Below are 19,237 nucleotides of genomic sequence, written 5' to 3' on the forward strand. Positions count from 1 at the left end.
CCCCCTTGATCACTAATTGAGAAAATGCCTTAAAGTTGGATCTCATGGAGGCATTTCCTCAAGGGAGGCTCCTCTCTCTGTGATAACTCCAGCTGTGTCAAGTTGACACAAAAATAGCCAGTACAATAGGTAAATGTCTAGGTCACTCAGCATTAACATGAAATGAGCTAAAGACATGAGGAGGCCTGAGTGTGTATCAAGGCAGTCTGAAGGGGGCACAGACCGTATGTAGTTCAGCCGCAATGGTGGAAAGAGCAGTTATAGCACATGGGAGAGAGTTGAGAAGTCTGGGTGGAGTTTCACATCCCAATTGTGCAGACATACAGTGTACAGCAGTAAGGCACTGGGGTCAGCCATTGCCATTGGGGGACTGTAGGTTCTTCTATTGTGACAAATGGGCTGCCGGGTGACTTTGATAGTTGAGGTATGTTGGGGGGGGGGAGGTGTCTGGGAACTCTTCTATTTTCTTGTGAACCTAAAAGTGCTCTAAACCATCCAAACAGAAAGTGAGGACCATGTTCAACGTATCGTTAGAAATCACGGAACCCTTCAGTGTTGCCCTGGGAATGCTGACTGTATTGGAGTCCTTAGGTCAGGGTGGGAGTGTGGCCTGGGTTAGAGGGACAGGAACAGGGCACTAGGCCTCGGTGTGCAGATCCTCATGAGGGGCAGAGTCGTTGAAGATCGAGGATAGAGCAGTATCGGAAGCCAGCAACAGATGGAGTAGAAAGGGTTGTGTCCTCGGTGTCCAGCCAGCCACTGGGCACCCATCCTCTTCAGAAGAGAGGCCTGACCAGCGCAAGTGCTGTGGAGGCCAGAGAGTGCCCTTGGTGTGCTTGCTTTTGGGAGAACCGATGTGAAGCTTTACCACCTAAAGAGGAGCTGAGCTTCCCACCAGCTGTCGTTCTTCGTTCTTGAGATTCCTGTCAGGGCCACTGATGTCCTGGGATAGATGGGCTGTGGAGCTCTCAAGAGAACAACGCCAAAGCTGCTGGAGCCAAAATTATTTTAATTAACCTTTAAAAGGTGAAGTTAGTCAGTAGAGTTAGGAGGCTTAAGCTAGGAGCAGAGTGTCCTGATGGCCTGAAGCCATGTGGGTAGAGGTTCATTATGCTAAGGAACAGGAAAGTAACAGAAGACGACGACAGAGAGGCCTGGTTATCAGCATCCCTTAGTGAGACTGGGGTGGTAGTACGAAGAATCGACTAATGCACAGCGGCCAGTGTTTAAGCCCAAGCTCTGCCCAGAACAGCTGCCAGCACCTTGCTCGAGGCTCCGTGCAGTCCACATGTTTTCTAGGTGATTCTGCCATGTGCTAATTGTACTAAATAATGGGCTTCACCATGCTGCCTTTAAATAGCACCCCTCCGTCGCAGATAGCTCCCTATTCTCTCACCCCCTCTTCACACTACCCCCTCTCTCCTCCAGATAATACCCCCTGTTAGTGGGTTGTGCATACAAGAGAAGACATACAATCTTTGATTTCTGAGATTACTCAGCCTGCTCTCCAGTTCGTTCACTCCCCGTATACAAGCGATGCTTTGCTTTCTTATGCTTGAATAAACCCCATTTTCTTCATCCTTTGATGGGCCCCGAGCTGACTCCGTACCGTGAATACTGTGGCTAGCACTGTGGGAAGCATGGTCGTGCCCACAACGCAGAAGGCAGTTTTCTTGAGGGCAGTTTGTGGCAACTTTGAGAAACACTTCATGTTTTTTTTTTTTCAACTCTTGCTGCCGATCTACGTTACTTTCAATTTTGCAAATCAGTTTTACATGTGTAAAAACTCCCGAAAAATATATCTGGCATCATTTTTTCATTTACTAGATTTTATTGCTCCTTTCCTTCCCTCTTTGACAGTCTCAAGCATCGCAGGCTGGCCTTGTGTAACAGGTGACCTTGAATCTCTGCTCTTCTTGCCCCCACCTGCCAAGAGCTCCAATAACAGATCCACATCAAGATTATATGATATTGGGGTTTTGATTGTACAGACATGATGAGGAGCAAAGCCAGGTTATATTGTGCCGTTCACAGGTGATCAGACCATAAAGATAATTGGAGGTGACTTATAAGAGTCAGGGGTCACGGTGGGGTCTTCTGGAGAAGGATGCTACCCATGAGTCAGGCATAGTGGCTGGGCTTCTGAGTCTGTTCCTGTTTGGAGGGTATGTGAGGGTTTGTCTCACTCTTCAAAGTGGACATATTTCAAGAAGCCCCTTGATACCATGCTCTCTCTCTCTTTTGGTGCCTCAGTTGAGGCTCTCTGTACCCTGCACTTACCCTGTGAGCCACAGGCTCTGCCTCGGGACCAGGAGTTGCCTCCCCTGTGTTTAGGTCCCTGACAGCACCCAGCTTTCTCTATGACAGCTTTCTCTGTCTCCTTTTCTTTATCCTCTTGGGAAGCTCAAGTTTTGCTGAGTGCAGTACAGTCCATGATCAGACACAAGAGATAACAGTGCACAGGCATGGTGCTAACTGACAGAGGAGTTCAGCCGGGAGTGCGCGATGGTTCAGTGTAAGCATGAGGCCAGGGAGGAGCAACACTGAGTGATAAACGTGTGACACGTAAGCAGTGATGTAATAACTGACCTGAAAGGGGCGGTGACTGAAAGGTGGTTTATATTACCCAAGCTCACTTAGCAAGAAAGTGACGGGTTGGAGCAGACCCCAAAATTAAGTTTGACACCTGTCAACTACATCATTGATCAGCTAGTTGAAGACGGCTGGATGGTTGGCCATGGGTCAAGAAGCAGTGGTGGAATGGGAAGTGGCGAGTGGGCTGTAAAGAAGCACATGGGTCTGTTCTGTGAAACCCATCAGCATGTAAAGGCTCCTCAGGGACACGGGAGAGGTGGTGAAACCTCAAAGACCTGCCAGCAGCTGAGGGAAGCAGAGTCCAGTACTGGAACAGCCACATGCCCAAGCTTGTTGTTCCCCCCGCACATCTCAGCTTTCCCCTGGGCTCGTCACCTGTTTCTGGTGTTCCGTGAAGGGACTGAACTAGAGCCACGCAAACTCCAGGTCTGCTGCTGCTGCTGCTAGTCAAGTCTGACTTCACTGTCTTTTTGAGACAAGGGCTCACTGTGTCAACTTGGCTCTCCTGGAACTCTAGGTAGACAAGACCAGCCCTGAACTCCCTCTGCCTCCCAAAGGGTGAGAGTAAAAGTGTTTACCACTAGGCATCTATCTGCCTTTTGAAAAGGTGTGTGTGTGTGTGTGTCTATGTGTGTGTCTGTGTGTGTGACTGTGTGTCTGTGTGTATAGGGTGGGGGCTAGTTGGCACTGGACTCTTGAGCTTTCACAAGACTTTACTGCCCAGCTCAGTCTACATGTAATACCTCCTTCATTTTACATCATGACTTAAATACGGGGATTGCTTTCTTCTTTGGGGTGCTGTTTTGTTTTGTTTTTAAATTATGGAAAACTTCTCTCCAGAGACTCATGCTGTGGTGTTTGCTTCTGTGAAGTCCAAATGCCTGGAAGTTGAAAAAACAAAGTGAAACTGTTGGCTTTCCTGGTGGAAACTCGCTGTTTTGCTAGCGTGAGGGGGAAACTCACTAACAGCTCTCCATCCTCAGGAGGCCAGAGAAGCAGTGGAGAGAACAGAGTCTATAGGCGCACAGTCAGCCACGTTTTCTATAGGCGCACAGTCAGACTCGTTTTCTATAGGCGCACAGTCAGCCTCGTTTTCTGGCAGCAGGCAGGGGTGTCTATGGTAAAAGAGGATAGATTTCAGAAGTGGAGTCTTACAGAGCAAAAGAAGCTAAAGGAACAGGGTTGACCCAGAACCCTCAGTCTCCTCTGAATTTCTCCTCTGGCTCTTCACAGGCTACGTCAGCACTTGCCTCTGTCCCAGAGATACTCTGTTCATCTCAGTTCCCATAGAGAATTTTAAAAGAATATTAAGTGATTCTTTTATCATTGTTTATAGCTGCAAAGGAACCAGACAGAACCACTTTACATGTTCAGAGCTAAGTTTTGTGGGGTACCTTGTTTTGTTTTGAAACAAGGAGTTGTGGAGCCCAAATTGGCCTTGAGCTTGCTCTACATCCCAGGCTGGCTTTGAACCACACTTCCTGGGCGCTGGGACTACAGGCATGTGTCACAACACGGAGCATGCTTGTCCAATTCTCACATCCGTTTTTGGAGCTTGTAGTATTAGCACGTTTAGAACAGTTAGCTAACAAGATGCCCAAGTTCCACGTCCTCTGAGAGCAGAAGAGAGTTCATGGGACTAGCAGGGTGAGAACGAGACTCTTGTGAGCAGTTGTGAGCTCGGGCCAGCCTCTACTGCGTGTAAGCTGTCCTGTTACCTCAGCGGCTTCTTAGTCAAAATGAGTTTCATGATTTACTTCACCCCAAAAACTCCAGTGCTGACTCTTCAGTGTGTTTGGTAGAAAACCAGGTGAGTGGATTTGCTTCTGAAGGATCTGCCTTGCTGGGTCTGAAACTTGATAGGAACCTGTAAGGAGGAATTTCCCCGGTGAGTATAAAGTTAAATTTGCTGCTGTTGTTTTAAATCCCATAAGCAAGCATACAGAACTGACCCTGGGGCCCGGTGGCTGCTCCTTTTCTTTCTTCTTTCTCTTTGCTTTCGTCGGGAGTCCCGAAGCTGGTGGCTTTCTGAGCTGCAGCTTTGGTTTTTGTGTCTTGGCAATGTGGGCTTTTGGAACCAACCGAGCTGTGGCAGTGGACTAGGGTTAGTGTCAGCACCACTGCCTCCTGTGCTGTCTGCTTAGGCCAGCTAGGAGTCGTGTGGCAACAGTGTCTGCCGCACTGTCCAGGCTGTGTGCCTGAGTGATCACTCTGGGTGGGTGGTGAGCCTCAGAGATGGGTCTTGCATACTTTCTAGACTAAGCATGTATTCCTTTAAAACTAGTGGGAAAGCCCCCCGCCTGAAGAACACTACAGAAATAGACTGGAAGAATTCCAGGGGTCACTGTCAGCTCTACTTTATATCAGAAAGGGTTTTAAACAAGGTGACTCACCAAGGGTCACAAGTCTAGCCTGGGACTTTCCAACACCCAGAGCAGTGTGTCCAGCAATATTCCGTCAGTGTTGGCACGTTTCACCCCCAAGTGCTTCATGTCCAGTTACTTACTTAGTAGTAAATTCGCCCATGGTGGGCAAGCCTTTCCTCCCCTGGGCTAGTTCACCTATCTGTGGGGCTCTCCTATCTGCGGAGGCTGCCACAGCCTGGGGAGGGGAGCTTGAGGATGACGGCAGCTGCCTGGAGAACCGATGGAAGGGGGAAGCCTGCTGAGTGGCTCCTCCTCTGCTTGCTGAGATGGGAAGCAGAAGCTGTGCATTGCTTCTCTGTCACACATACATGTAGGCGTGGAGTGGAGTGTATGTATAGCGGACCTGGCAAGGCAGTGCAACCAAGCTACCAGGGCTCTCTCCCCGCGGTTCTCTGGTGTCCGTTTTCAGCACTAACAAAGTAGACTGTAAATGTCACGTCTCTGTGGATCCAGCATCCCCAATAAAAGGATGCCCGAGAGGTGAGCCAGAGAGGCCTGGGAACCGATTTCTTGGAGAGTGGCAGAGTACCGTAAGTATACCAGAAGTCGGATTTCTCTGGAAAGCTTATTAGCTCAGTGTCAGTGAACCATTCATTAGTGAGTCTGTAGGTTTAGATTCGGATGATTCAAGAGCGAGAGAAGGGCTTTTTTTTTTCTGATTCTCAAATGGGATAAGCTGTAAATTACATCTGGCTTTCCTCAGTCTCGGGACTGAAGCAGATTCCTTGGCTGTTCCAGGCAGCACAAAGTGGGAAGCTTCCAAGATGATGCAGGGTTATGAAGGTTGTTGGAGCCCTGAAGTTCTTTCATTGACTTATTGATTTATTTGCTTGTTTCTTTCTTTCTTTATTTATACACGCACAGTTGTACTGCTTGCACGGATCTGTGCCCCATGTGCATGCAGTGTCCTTGGGGAACAGAAGAGGCTGTCAGATCCCCAGGGACTCGAGTGAACGGACGGATGTGAGTCATCACGTGGGGGCTAGAAATCAAGCCACTGTCCTCGGGAAGAGCCCTGGACCCTTACCCAGCCCTGAGGTTGTAGGCCCATGCACACACGAGATGATGTCATGTTTGTTTATTAGCTACATTTGACCTTATGCGTGCCGGTGTGCAAGGTCAAGAGGAGCGAGCTCGTGGGAGTTGGTCCCTGTCTTCTGTGTAGGTCCTGGGACCTGAGCGCAGGTCTCCAGGCTTGACAGCAGGTACCTTTGCCCATTTAGACATTTTGTCAGCCTGCTTATTTTATTTTTTTAAGGTATAATAAATCTTTGAGGTTTTTGTTTTGTTTTCTTTTTAAATGACAAGTGATTACAGGAAACCCTACAGAAAGAGTTCAGCATCCAGGGGTCATAGTCAGAAGCACGGTATAGACCTTTCTTAACCAAGGGTTTAGGATTCTGGGAAAAAACAAACAAACATGGGCAGGTTTAGGGGGGTTGGGAATTCACTCTCTGCCATTTAAGGAATCGATAATGTAGCCTGAGGGATGAGGTTGTTGCAGCTGACTGGTGCAGGCCACGCTGGGAAGGGCAGGAAGAAGACTGTAGGTGTGGACCCTTGTACCAGTCCTTGCGTTCCCTTAGCTTTGGCCCCAGGTGACTCCCGCAGCCTCTTAGTGGCCCCTCCTCCCCCTGGATCTTTTCTCCACAAGACAGTGGGGTAAATTCCAGATGGAAGCCCTGGATTACCTCAGCCCCTTTGTGCACGCTGGCTCCACTTTGATGTATTCTTGAATGCCTCTCCACCAGGTTTTAATGTCACAGACAATGAGTGATCTAGCCTCTGGAACTTCCGGCTTCTTCTCTGGGAGGTGCTCCTTTGACTGCTCCATATGATTCTTGGTGATGTCCCTAGACGCTGTTGTCCTTAGACTGCCCCCTACCTTCCCCACTAACCCGCTAAGCTCTGTGGGCTGGAACTGTGTCTAGCCACCGGCATAGTGGATGGACCAGACACAAGATACAGAATAGGGAAAGGAATGGAAACCTGGGTGGTTTCCCAAGGATTGATGGTGGCAGTGTGGATTGTGTTGTATGACATCAAGTACCAGGCCTTTCTCCCAAGATAACTTTCATAGCCCTGCCAACTGACTTGCTTCTCCCTAAGCCAGTTATTGGAAAAAATTAGCACAAACGAGCCAAGCGCAGATCATGACCTATATTAAGTCTAGTGTTGAGGTATTAGATCTAGGGACTTGAAGAGGCCTGCCTTTTGGACCATCCCATTTGGCAGAGGTCTAGAAGCCACCTACAGTTTCTGGCAGAACTTTCTTTTCAGTTGGTTCTCCTCACAAAGCCTCCAGTTTTCCTTTTTCCAGTACTGGAAACTGAATCCAGGCCTCATGCATGTTAGGTGAGCGCCCCACACTGGACTGTACCCCCAGCTCCTCAGGGTCTTTCTCCTCAGACAGAGGCTCACTAAGCTGCCCAGGCAGGCCTTGAGCATGAGACCTCCCCAGCTAAGCCTCCCCACTGGCTGGGATTAGATAGAGGCTTGCATTTTAGGCCCTGTGCTCACTGTCGTGAAAAAAGGTTTCGGCAACTACAGCAGCATCAATTTCAAATAGGTGACCAAGTTTTTATAGCCATCTGACAACAGATTTATAACTTTTTTTTTTTTTAAGAAGACATGATCTTACATTGTATCCTTGGCTGGCCTGGAACTTGCTATGTAGACAAGGCTGGCCTTGGAGTCACAGAGGACTCTGTCTCCTGAGTGCTGGGATTGAAGTTGTACACCACTATGGTCACTCCCCACCCCTTATGTTCATACATCCACCTTTGATTGGGACCCTGCAACTGCCTGCAGCTTCCCCAGCCCTCACAAGAAGACTCGCCTCTACCTCCTCTCTTTCTGAGAAAGAACGATGAAGCAGCTCACGTGAAGGAGGCGACACTTGCCTTCCGTAGCTGTGTTTTCCTCTCGTAGTAGGCGACGACGGGGATGGACGCTCGGTGGTAGGCCTCCAGGCGCTTGGCAATGCTCTTGGCACCGTCCTCGCCACACTGACTGCTCTGGCTTCTCTGAAGAAGGCGGTTAGTCATGGTGTCTGCTGAGCAGTCCATGCAGATCACCAAGTGTGGGTCTCCGATCTGAGGTGAAGGAGCAGAGCAGAGCTTGGTCAGTTGGGGTTCTAGAAAAGGTCAGGAGAGCCCTTCCCTCCCTGGGGCTGTTGGTTCCTCTCAAGGGCCTAGCACTACAATGTGGTAGAGATGAGACTGGCCTTAATGGCTTCTCATTTGCAGAGCTGGCCCTCACTGCCTGCTGCCTGCTAGTTCTGCTCTGTCTTGTTCAGCTTTCTGGCCAGCTCAAACAATACAGCAATTGAAAGTTACCTAGTACAGCCAGTCTGTCCGTCACACCCAGGGGAAGAGTGTGTGTGCGCATGTGTGTGTGTGTGTCTGTGTGTGTGCCTGCCTGCGTGTGTGCAAATGCATGTGTGTGTGATGTGTTGCATACAAGTGCAAGCATGTATGTGTATGTTGTTCCAGATGTAAAGTTCTCCCTGACCTACTGAAACAAAGCTGACAATTTCCTCCTTCATGCCAGCAGCGTGCTTTATTCCGGCTACCAGGAACACCCTGGGCCGGGTGCTCATTACATGGAGTCGGGGGCGGGGGGGGGGGGAGCACAGTGGCCAAGCAGGGGTCAGGCTGTTAGGGCGGGATTCTGGTGTAACGAGTTCAAAGTGGACTTCAATGATCCCTTGCCACCTTTTGCTTGCACACTGCTCTTCCACTGCGAGTGAGCCCAGCCTTCTGTGGCTCCGTCAGTTTTGAGCAATGGATGTAGTGGGAATGGGACTGCATGCCTTTAGAGACGAGGTAAGAGCCTCTTCAGCTTTTTCCACTTGTGAGACCCCATCTTGCCTGAGTAATTTTCACATTACTTCTGGTATACAAATAAATAAGATAGCCATATAATTTAAACATTTGCTAATAATACATTTATAAAGAACTTAATTATTAAACATTTGTTATGCGTCTACTCTTACTACAGGAAACTATATTTTCTGTCTGGTGCTGTGTAACACTTACTATGGGAAAGCCAGAGACTTCCTAGGATGTTCAACCACTCTGACATGGCCAAGTCATGAGATAGTCTCAGCTAGCCCATGGGAGAGGCCATTGGATTAGCAATGCAGGCTAGCTAGCCCCCAGCCCTGCTCCAGAGACACATGCCCGGCTTTAACCAGTACCCAACTACTACAGTACTGGGGACCACACAGTATTGGAGAACCCAGTAGCTGAGCCCATCAAAAGGCAGAACTTTGACAGAAAAAAATGAATTGTTCTTTTAAAGTGCTTGTCTGGGTCATTTGCTCGCAATCCCTCCTAACATCTCTGCACCTCAGATTCCATGATGACCCTGAGGAGGTCACCGGGTGGGGTAAGAGGGCAGTGTAGGCGATCTGCTTGGCATGCAGTAGAGACTCCCACCTCAGTATGCAGGCCTCATAGGCTCTGCTTCTGGTCCCAAGTCGTGCATATAGAAGGAGATTAAGAGATGTCCCGACAAATGGATGATGGTGAGCATCTGTGAGTTCAAGCTCTCCAGCTCCTTGTGAATGCCATCCCTTTGCCCCTGGTATCACTGGGGAGTACTAACTGCACGTCCCCATCCCTGGTCAACAGGAAGCAACCCCATACCCCCACCCCACCTCCCACCCCACCAGCATGCCATCTTCAGGACATGGGCAAAAGAAGGCTTGCCAGTCAGCCCTCTGAGGAAAGAGCCTGAGGGGTTGAGCAGGATGCTGGGCCGTGCCACACAGAGCTATGCTTCTCTGGAAAGGGTTGATTAGACACTGACCTATGCTCCCTGAGGGGTGCGCGGGGCATAAGGAGCAGAGTGGGGGACCTTCCCTAAAGTCTGGCCTCTGGAATGTAACTCACCCTTGAACAGGAAAGCTAGGTGGGGGTGGAGGAGAAAGCAATTCTCCTTCGCCAGCAGAGGGCGAGCTTGAGAGACACTTTGATGGTTCTATTAGCGCTCTCAAAAAGTGTCTGCCTGGCCTGCATGAGCCATTTCCAGGCCACACATGGGGACCAAAAAAAAAAAAAAAAAAAAAGAAAAAAAGAAAGCTCAAGGGTTCCTTTAGTCATAGACAGAGGTTATTTGTATCTAAGCTGGAGCCATCCCTGAAAGACCAGTTGGACCAACATAAGAGCAGGCAGAGGTTGTGTCAACACCCAAAGCTTGAGAGTGATTACCAGCACTCAATTCGGGGCTTGCTAGGAATGGGGTCTGACACTGAGCCAATGTCTGCATGCTTTCATCATGCGTGAGCATACTTCACAGCCTGACTGTCTGAGAGGCCTCCCTGACACGTCGGTTCCTCGGGCGCAGACCACAAGGCTTGACCTTGCTCTCCTGCATCCATGAACACAGCTGGCACACAGCAATTAATCGGGGAGTGACCTGAATCACTTAATACGGTTTTTCTTAAAAACTGAATTTTTTTTTGAGAAATTTATACTGTGTTTTGATCATATAATAACATTTAATACCTAAATTTAAGAAGATTTCATTTTTGTTTATGTGTATGCCCCATGTGCTCTGGATGCTCTCAGAGGCCAGAAGGGGGTGTCAGATATCCTGGAGCTGTAGTTACAAGTGGTTGTGCGCTGTCTGGTGTGAGTGCTAGGAACTGAACTGTGGCCTCTGGAAGAAGAGTGAGCCCTTAACCCTTGAGCCATCTCTCCAGCCTCCTAAACCTCCCCCTGCCCCAAGACAAGATTTCTCTGTGTAGCCCTGGCTGTTCTGGAACTAATGCTGTAGACCAGGCTGGCTTCAGTCTCAGAGATCCTTCTGCCCGTGCCTCCTGAGTGCTGGGATTAAAGGTGTGGGCCACCATACCTGGACTCTCCCCAGTAATATTTGAGGAAATAGCTTTTTCATGGCACTTATGTCAAGAGTCTTCCTGGGTGGGCACTGTCTTTGTTCAATTTAAATTTGAGGCAGGCAGCTACTTTGGAAGCTTCAAGCGTGGTTCGTGCTTGCCTGCTCAGTTGACACTGGGATCCACTGAAGTTACACTGCTAGCAGTTTATAAAAGACTGACTTTGTAAACAGATAGACATCTCACTTGAAGGCTACTGGGTCAGTAGTGAAATGGGGAGCTGAAACTGTCCAGCCACCAGTGAGACGCTTCCAGCTAGTGAGAACCAATGGGGCCTCAGACCACATCTGAAACCTGACTCAGGGAATTCTGATAGTGACCACTGTGCCACACTGCCCAGGTTCTGGGCTGAGGAGACAGGAATGATGGGTCAGGAATGTTGGAGAGTTGTGTGGAAGGTGAGGGAAGTGCCTTGTGTATGCTCCTCTGCAGCAGACTGTAAGCCCAACACCATACTGTAAGCTCACCAGCATGGAAAGACAGACAGACAGGGGCATCAAACCTTTTGACACTGTGACACAATGTCTGTAGCAGTCCTGGGATGTGTGTGGCCAGTGGGCTGTTGGTTAGATCCCCAGTAGTGCTTAACATGGTGCATGGCTTAACATGGTTTGTAACTCCATGGGCATCCATGCTAGGATCTGCCATCAGATCTAGCTTTAAAAGCTACAAAATGAAGGTTGGATTATGAAGAACTTCATAATGAAGAACTCGGATTATGGTTTTATTGTTGCTTTTCCCTAAAGAGGGGCTGGAATAAGAGACCTGTATTTACAATCCATTGTGTTCTTGACTGCATGGGAGACTCAGAAAACTCTACATCTCTCAGTGCACGTTCTAAAAAAGACCTCTGTACCCTGAACATCTAAGCCGGGGCATGGCCTGCACTGCTGTTCCTCTGTCCTCAGCAAAGGTGGCTGTGACATTCTCTGCAGGAGTGCACATCACTCAGAAGCCAGTTACAGTCATCTGCTTGCACGTCTGCTTGTTTCTGCTATTGTTTGCACTTATCCATGGATCTGTCACAAGGCTCTGCCCACCCACATCTACCTTCTCGCACGTCCATCTTTGCTGACTGGATCATGAAGCTTTTTTTTTTTTTTTTTACTAATTATATATATATATATATATATATATATATATATATATATATATATATATATATATATATATATATATATATAATTTTATGTAGCATGTGTACATGTGTGCCTGTTTGCTTATATGATGAGCACCATGTACGTGCCTGGTGCCCACGGAGCCCAGAGGGGGAGTTGGGTACCTGGTATCTAGAGTTCCTGGAAGTTGTGAGGCACCGTGTGGGTGCTGGGAACCAAATTCAGGTCCTCCGAGAAAGCAGTTAGTGTTCTTAACCACTGAGCCATCTCTCTAGACCCCTTGGCTCTAGTTAAAGTGGGGGCTAGGCAACAGAGGAACTCCTGAGGGGAGCTTGATGAAGCAGACTCAAGGGTAGATGAAACCCTTCATCTCTGCGGCCTTGCTAGAAGGTGATGGAACTGGGTGACCCCATTAGCTGTGTGGTTGGGACAAGGGTTCAGCAAACTTCTGCAAGTGCCTATATTAGGTATCCTGCACAGAGCGGTGCGACTGTGCACTGGCCTGGCCCTCCAAACCCCAGGAACGGCATTTCTCTTACTCTATTCACTGAAAAGGTCACTCCACTTTTTAAAAACATCAACTCAAAGAATTCAGATGAAAATATTGCAGAATAAAACAGTAGCCACGCACACCTGACTTTCTTGGAGGTTTGGTGTCAGTCTTAGTGTAACAAATATGGTCACTGCCCCCACTTGCCTAGACTTGGAGAGTTGCAGGCAAGGTGTACAGTATGTACCATAGGGCCTGGCCCAAGCAGGTCACCGTCTGGCAGCTGCTGCAGTAGTGGGTAGTTACTGGTTCCTATGACAGCTGGTAGCCCTGAGCCACTAAGGAGGGCACAAAGTTGGGGATGGCACAGTGTTATGGAGGGTGGCGAGCATTCTGGATCCTGCCCTCGCAGCATCTCTCCCCTCTTCTGTGTCTATGTAACTCTATTCCCTCCCCCGGGGCAACTGCCCTTCTCTCTCGGGCTGTGTGGCTCTGGTGGTGTGCCGCCTGCCCCCTACTGGCTCCTGTAGGCTGAGTCTATTAGCAGAGTCCTTGTTAAAGTAAAGGAAGCAGCAGTGGGTCTTTTGTGGGGCACCCTGCCACCCCAAGGCAGACTTAGTTTTCTGCGAGGTCATTGAAATGAGAGGAGAGAAGCCTGGAGCAGGAAGAGAAATGAGCAACACAGAGAGGAACAAGGCAGAGGTGGAGAGAACCGAAGAGGCACTGGCGGCTCCGCTCCCCACACCCGGCCGAGCCCGACCGCCGCTTCCTCGCTAGACCGGTCATTCCTGCCCTATTTTTGTATTTCGTCTTTGAAAAATGAGTTTGCGTTTCCGCTTTTTGTAACGGCAAGATCTGGACAGTATTACTGGGCAAGAGGCGGCTTTGCGTGTACCCCCTAAGCTGAGTGCTGTCCTTGTGCCCCGATTGGGCACTGCTAACATCAGCTCACCCTTCGTCCAAACTCTTCCCCTTGCTTCACTTCCCGGGGGTAGCCGTCAATCAGGAAGCCCTTGGTGTTGCCCAGGCTGGCCACCATGGCCTCCTTCAGCAGCTCCAGAACGACACCCTACAGCAGAGAGAGTGGTCAGCATGGGGCCTAGCGGCACCCCCAAATCACAGTAAATGTGACTCCTCAGACATTTTTCTGAGAGGGGAGGATTGGGCAAGATTAATAGCAGATCTCTTGGGCTAACCTGCCCCGCCCCCACCCCCATCCCGCAATGTCTGCAGTGCGGATCAGTACTGGGTCAGGGTTCCACCAGGAGGGTTTTCCTTTCTGGTCTGTCCTTTCTGCTGTTATCTCACTAGAAAGACTTCAGCATCTTACACCCCATGAGACATGTTCCACATGTCTTGTTCCACACAGTAGCAGCTGATGGACGGTGGCACCATGGCAGGCACCATGGCAGGTTAGGAGCAAATGAAACGCTGCTGCCAGCGTTCTCCCAGTAAACATTATGCAAAACTTGACATGTGCTAACTTGAGAAGACTTTTAGACCAGAGAACTATTTTCTACCAACACGATTTTGCCTTTAAAAAGATTGATTAAACAAGTGTGCAAGGTAAGGAAAGAACAGCGCAGTGTGGGGAGGGGCCTTGGGAGGGGTGTGAGGAGACCTCCTTCCCTAGGGGAGGGGCCTTGGGAGGGATGGGAGGAGACCTCCTTCTCTAGGGGAGGGGATTGTGGGCGGGGTGGGAGGAGACCTCCTTCTCTAGTTTTTGGCAGGAGTCTGGGGAATGCAGAAGTCGCAGGCATGGCCAGAACCCTTCCTTAAATAATTGTGAATTAACTCTCCATCTAATTCACAGTCTAATGAGGAAGGCAGACAATGATAAACGAATATACTCTAGCTAAGGATAACAGGCACGGCAGAGCAGGACAAAGGGCCAGAGTATACCGGGGGGGTGTTGTTTTCTAGAGGGGAGGGGCTCCGTTAAGTTGTGACTAGGCAGAGCTCTGTAGGAGGCAAAAAGGTCAACTAGAACTGGGCAATGGAGAGGACTCAGGCTAAAGAGCCATCAAGGAGAGCCCGAGGCGGCAATAGCCGGACCCAAGGAAGAAGCCATAGGCAGCAAGGTGAGTGCTGGACGGGCACTACTTGATAAAAATCTTTATTTTGGGGGATGGAGACAAGACTCAGTGGCTACGAGCACTTGCTATGAAAACAGAAGAACCTGAATTCAAATTCCCAGTATCCACATTACAGAGCCGGGCACAGCAGCAAGTGTCTGTGGCCACACACAGCATTGGGAAGCAGAGACAGGTGGGTGGGTCCCAAGAGCATCCTAACCACCCAGCTTGGAGAAAAAAAAAAAAAGGGAGCTGCAGTTCAGTGAGAGAACCTACCTCAAAAACTCAGGTGGAAGCAATAGAGGAAGGCACCTAACATCCTCCTTTGGTCCTGAAACACGCACGCACGCACGCACGCACGCATGCACGCACGCACGCACACACGCACGCATGCACGCATAATCAGCAGAGAGATGTGAATACTCGCTGCTACTTAGCTTGCTCTCTCTGTCTTATGCACCGCCCATGACTGTGCTGGTTGCTTTTTGCCAACTTGACATAAACTTAGAAGCGCCTGCGAAGAGGAACTGCCTCTTCAGCTTTGGCCTCTGCTTCAGTTCTTGCCTTGAGCTCCTGCCCTGGCTTCCTCAGTAAACTGCTTTCCTGTAAACTGCTGTTGACTCTGGTGTTTGTCATAGCAACAGAAGAGTGACTAGAACAAGAATCCCTACTCAGAGGAGGGTCCTGTCCACAGTCAAGTTGGGTCCTCTCACACCAATAAACTCAGTCAAGATAATCTCCCACAGGGGACTGTCTCCTAAGTGATTCTGGAGCCTGTCAGGTGGACAGTCAGCACAAAGCATCACACATGCGCACTCCAACGAGGCGTCTGTTTCCTGGAGGCTTTGGATTTTAGCTTTCCATACTCTAAAGCTTTGAAGATCTTACTCTAAAGTGAGGCTCCTTTTGGAAACACATGAACCGGGCTGACACCTAAGGGGCTGGCCAAGGAACAGCTTGGAAGTTAGATGGTTGTCGACATAGGCCACCCTGCCTCAGGACTGTGGCCAAGGAGAGAAATCAAACCTCTCTCTGGATCCTGGGGTTTCTTCGTCTCCATGATCCAGCCTGCCGCGGTAGTCGGTGGCTTGGCTGCCAGGGAAGACAGGGTGGGTGTCTACTTACCGAGGGCACCAGATCTCCACGCTCCATGATGTCACGGATCAGTTTGCTTCTTTCGGATTCTGAGGTCAGTTCCTGGCGCAGGAGCTCACCAGTAGAGAGATGGGTGAAGCCATATTTTTCTGCCAGCTTCTCACACTGGGTGCCTTTGCCAGAGCCAGGGCCACCTTGGGAAGGAGACACATCAGACATGCATCTCAGGTCCACTGTCTCCTTTTGGGGGATGCAACAATTATTATTATTTTTTCTGGTGTATATTCATTGTATAAAATAATGGGTTTCATGATGTTTCATATGTGTTGATCATGTGCGCTGCAGAGACTCACTCACTGACCTCCCTCACCCCTGCAATACTCACTGACCCCCCCTCCCCTGCACCACTCACTGTCCCCCCTCACCCCTGCAATATTCACTGACCCCCCTTCTCCCCTGCACCACTCACTGTCCCCCCTCACCCCTACAACACTCACTGACCCCCTCACCCCTGCAATACTCACTGTCCCTCCTCACCCCTGCACTACTCACTGACCCACCTTACCCCTGCACTATTCACAGTCCCCCCCTCACCCCTGCAATACTGAGCGAGGCTCCCAAGCCCCTGGAACCTGCTGCTGTGATGATCTACCTGAGGCCACACTGCTCTCCAGCTCCCAGGTGGCCAGAGCTGTCCCATCCCTACACCTCCCCCACCTCCCAACCGTGGAGCCAAGGGTGATGCAGCCAAGAGCGGAAGCTGAGAGCAGTGGGGGTTTCAGCTGTTCATCCCATTTCCTTCCCCCACCTTTTCTCTTTTAAAAACCGATAAAAATAAAATAAAATAAAATGAAAGTAGCCTTGTAAAGTGTCAAAGAAACCCACAGGGGCTTTTCCACACTCCACAGGAGCCCATCCACAAATGACAAGGTGGAACTAGGACTTAGTTTGCTGGCTTCCGAGGACTCTGTTGGGTCAGTCAGTTGGTTCCACTGAAAGCGGATGGTGGTCTGCAGATACTATGCAGGGGGAGAGGAAAACTCTGGTCCCCCGTGTGAGGGGACGATGCTGAAATGCTCTAGAGAGAAGAGACGCCTGCATCCAGTCACTGCCTGCTTCATACATCGCCATGCTTCACTGATAATTAAAGTTCATAAGATATTTATACTGGTGAGTCTATCCATGTTCAGGAATGTGGTATGATTGGTTCCACATTCATGCATACAGCATGCAATCAAGCCAGAGGCCCCAGCACCTCCGTTTCCTCAAACATTCTTCTCCCATTTCCTCCTCTCCCAGGGCCAGCATGTCCTTTACGACAAGTGGAATAAATCAGGCACAGAAAGAAAGTCACCATGCTCTCATTATATGCAGCTTACACGGCAGCAGTTATGCTAACAGAAACAGCGTGGACCAGTGTTGGCCAGAGCCCAGCAGGGACGCCCCAATTCCTTCTGGAGGACTGTGGGACATTTGCTCTTCCTGGTACTCACCTTCAAATGCCAGGACCTTCCTATTCTTTTTACTCCTCAGATTTTAGGGGAAGAAGAACACCCTATGTTTATTTTATTTATCTGGTATATGTGTGTGTGTGTGTGTGTGTGTGGTGTGATGTTTGTATGTGTGTGTGTGGTGGTGTGTGTGTATGTGGTGTGTGGTGTGTGTGTGTGTGTGTGGTGTGTGTGTGAGAGAGAGAGAAGACATAGTACACAGCACCCATAGTTGGTGCTGGTTCATGCCTCCTGTTCATAGCTTCTTTAAAAAGGAATATTTGAAATAAAAACACAAAACACAATTGAGATTCTAGCCTGAATCCTAGCTCTCTTGGGTAGTGGGAACTGGCTGTTAAGGGATGCTCTTCCCAGCCCACTTTAGCAGAAGAGCCTCTCACGCGTCTCGCCGAGGCAGACAAGCCAGGGAAGATACATGTGTTCTGTCGTGTACGCATCCACATCGCTGCTTTAAGTCAAATGGGGAGGTCCAGACGCCCCCACAATGTTGCATGATCGGGCCAGACATCATAGGAATACAGCTATTACAGAGGCTAATAGAAACAGGGCAGGCCAGCACATGGACAGCCCTTTCCTTGGAGGCAGAGCAGTGACTCTCGCCTCCAGCTGTAATAGGATGGGAGAGTGTGGGGACAAGAGAAAGCCACTCAGAGTAAGGAGTGCTTCTAGGTAAATGTCTAGAGGGACTCACAGCTGAGCTCTGAGAGGCCACGGGACTTGTGTGGCTTGTGTTTACCTGGAAACTCTTTTCCCGGGATAGCTAGTGGCTGATCATGAAGAAAAGATATTTTCTGAGTTGCCTTCCAAGGCAAAGATGCTGTGTTCCAATTATTTCCTTTCTTCAGCCGCCTACTAATATGACTATTATAGGTTTGCCCCTCTGAAGCGTTGTTTAATAAATCTTGACACAGAGGCAATTAAAGCTCTCCATCTCAACAACAGCTGTGTGGAGCGGTGCTGCTGCCCGGGTTTCCTGCCTTCCGTGGGAGCAGGAGCTGCAGATTCTTAGCATTTTTGGCCCAAATGGTGCAGGCAGTGTGGAATTTTAAGTAACCTATACAAAGGCATGATTCTTCCCCTGGCTCCAAACTGGGGAGCCATGTGATCTCCTTACTGTAAGAAGGTCACAAACCTGCAAGTGACTGCACAGCTTTTCTGACATGCCATGAAGGTCTAACTCAGCACTTGGGGGTGCAGTGGGGCTTGGTGTCCCTCTAGGATAATTTAATGCAGGGGACAAAATTCTTTTGGAGAACTCCATCTCAAACTGAAGGGTTTGTGTTCTCTGATGGCCGGGTGCCTGAAGAAGACAATGGGCTATCACTTGGCTGCCACCACACCCATAGGCTTATACCTCCCAGCTGACTGGGACACAGCCCCTTGTGGTATGACTCAGAGTTTAGATGCAATTCTACCTTGAAGGGGTCTGTCAAAGTCTTCATGGCAAAAGAAGTGGAGAAATCCTTATTTTCAATATCAAATGGAATTAAAAAAAAACTGATCTATTGAATTTTCCTTGTGAGCCTGAAGTTGCACCATTGGAACAGGGTCAGTACTCAAAGACTGGCTTTCCACTCAGCCTGTTGGAGCCCGGGAGCCTAACTGAGCAAGGGGGGTTCTTCTGGACCTGGTGTTCTTTGGTCTATACCTGCACCTGTTTTCATAGCCTCCCCTTAAACGCAGCACCTGGATTCTCAGTGCTCCCACAGTGATGGTGCTGAGTGCTCCCATAGTGATAGTGCTGAGTACTCTCATAGAGATGGTGCTGAGTGTTCCCATAGTGATGGTGCTGAGTTTTTCCCACAGAGATGGTGCTGAGTGCTCCCATAGAGATGGTGCTGAGTGCTCCCATAGAGGTGGTGCTGAGTGCTCCCATAGAGATGGTGCTGAGTGCTCCCATAGAGGTGGTGCTGAGTGCTCCCATAGAGATGGGGCTGAGTGCTCCCATAGAGATGGTGCTGAGTGCTCCCACAGAGATGGTGCTGAGTGCTCCCATAGAGATGGGGCTGAGTGCTCCCATAG

At 49.5% G+C, this 19,237-nt stretch overlaps 1 protein-coding gene across 1 annotated transcript in view; it reads right to left on the reverse strand.

Moving 5' to 3' along the window:
• The window catches only part of Ak5 (adenylate kinase 5), a 190,702-nt gene that overhangs the window by 3,424 nt on the left and 168,041 nt on the right, over positions 1-19,237 (reverse strand). Inside the window, exons 11-13 of the mRNA XM_021158164.2 lie at positions 15,735-15,898; positions 13,487-13,603; positions 7,925-8,116 (exon numbers count right to left, since the gene is read on the reverse strand). Of these exons, the coding sequence (XP_021013823.1) occupies positions 7,925-8,116; positions 13,487-13,603; positions 15,735-15,898 (473 nt within the window). The remainder of the gene's footprint in view (positions 1-7,924; positions 8,117-13,486; positions 13,604-15,734; positions 15,899-19,237) is intronic.

Source organism: Mus caroli, chromosome 3 (assembly GCF_900094665.2).
Source record: "Mus caroli chromosome 3, CAROLI_EIJ_v1.1, whole genome shotgun sequence".
Classification (NCBI taxonomy): domain Eukaryota; kingdom Metazoa; phylum Chordata; class Mammalia; order Rodentia; family Muridae; genus Mus; species Mus caroli.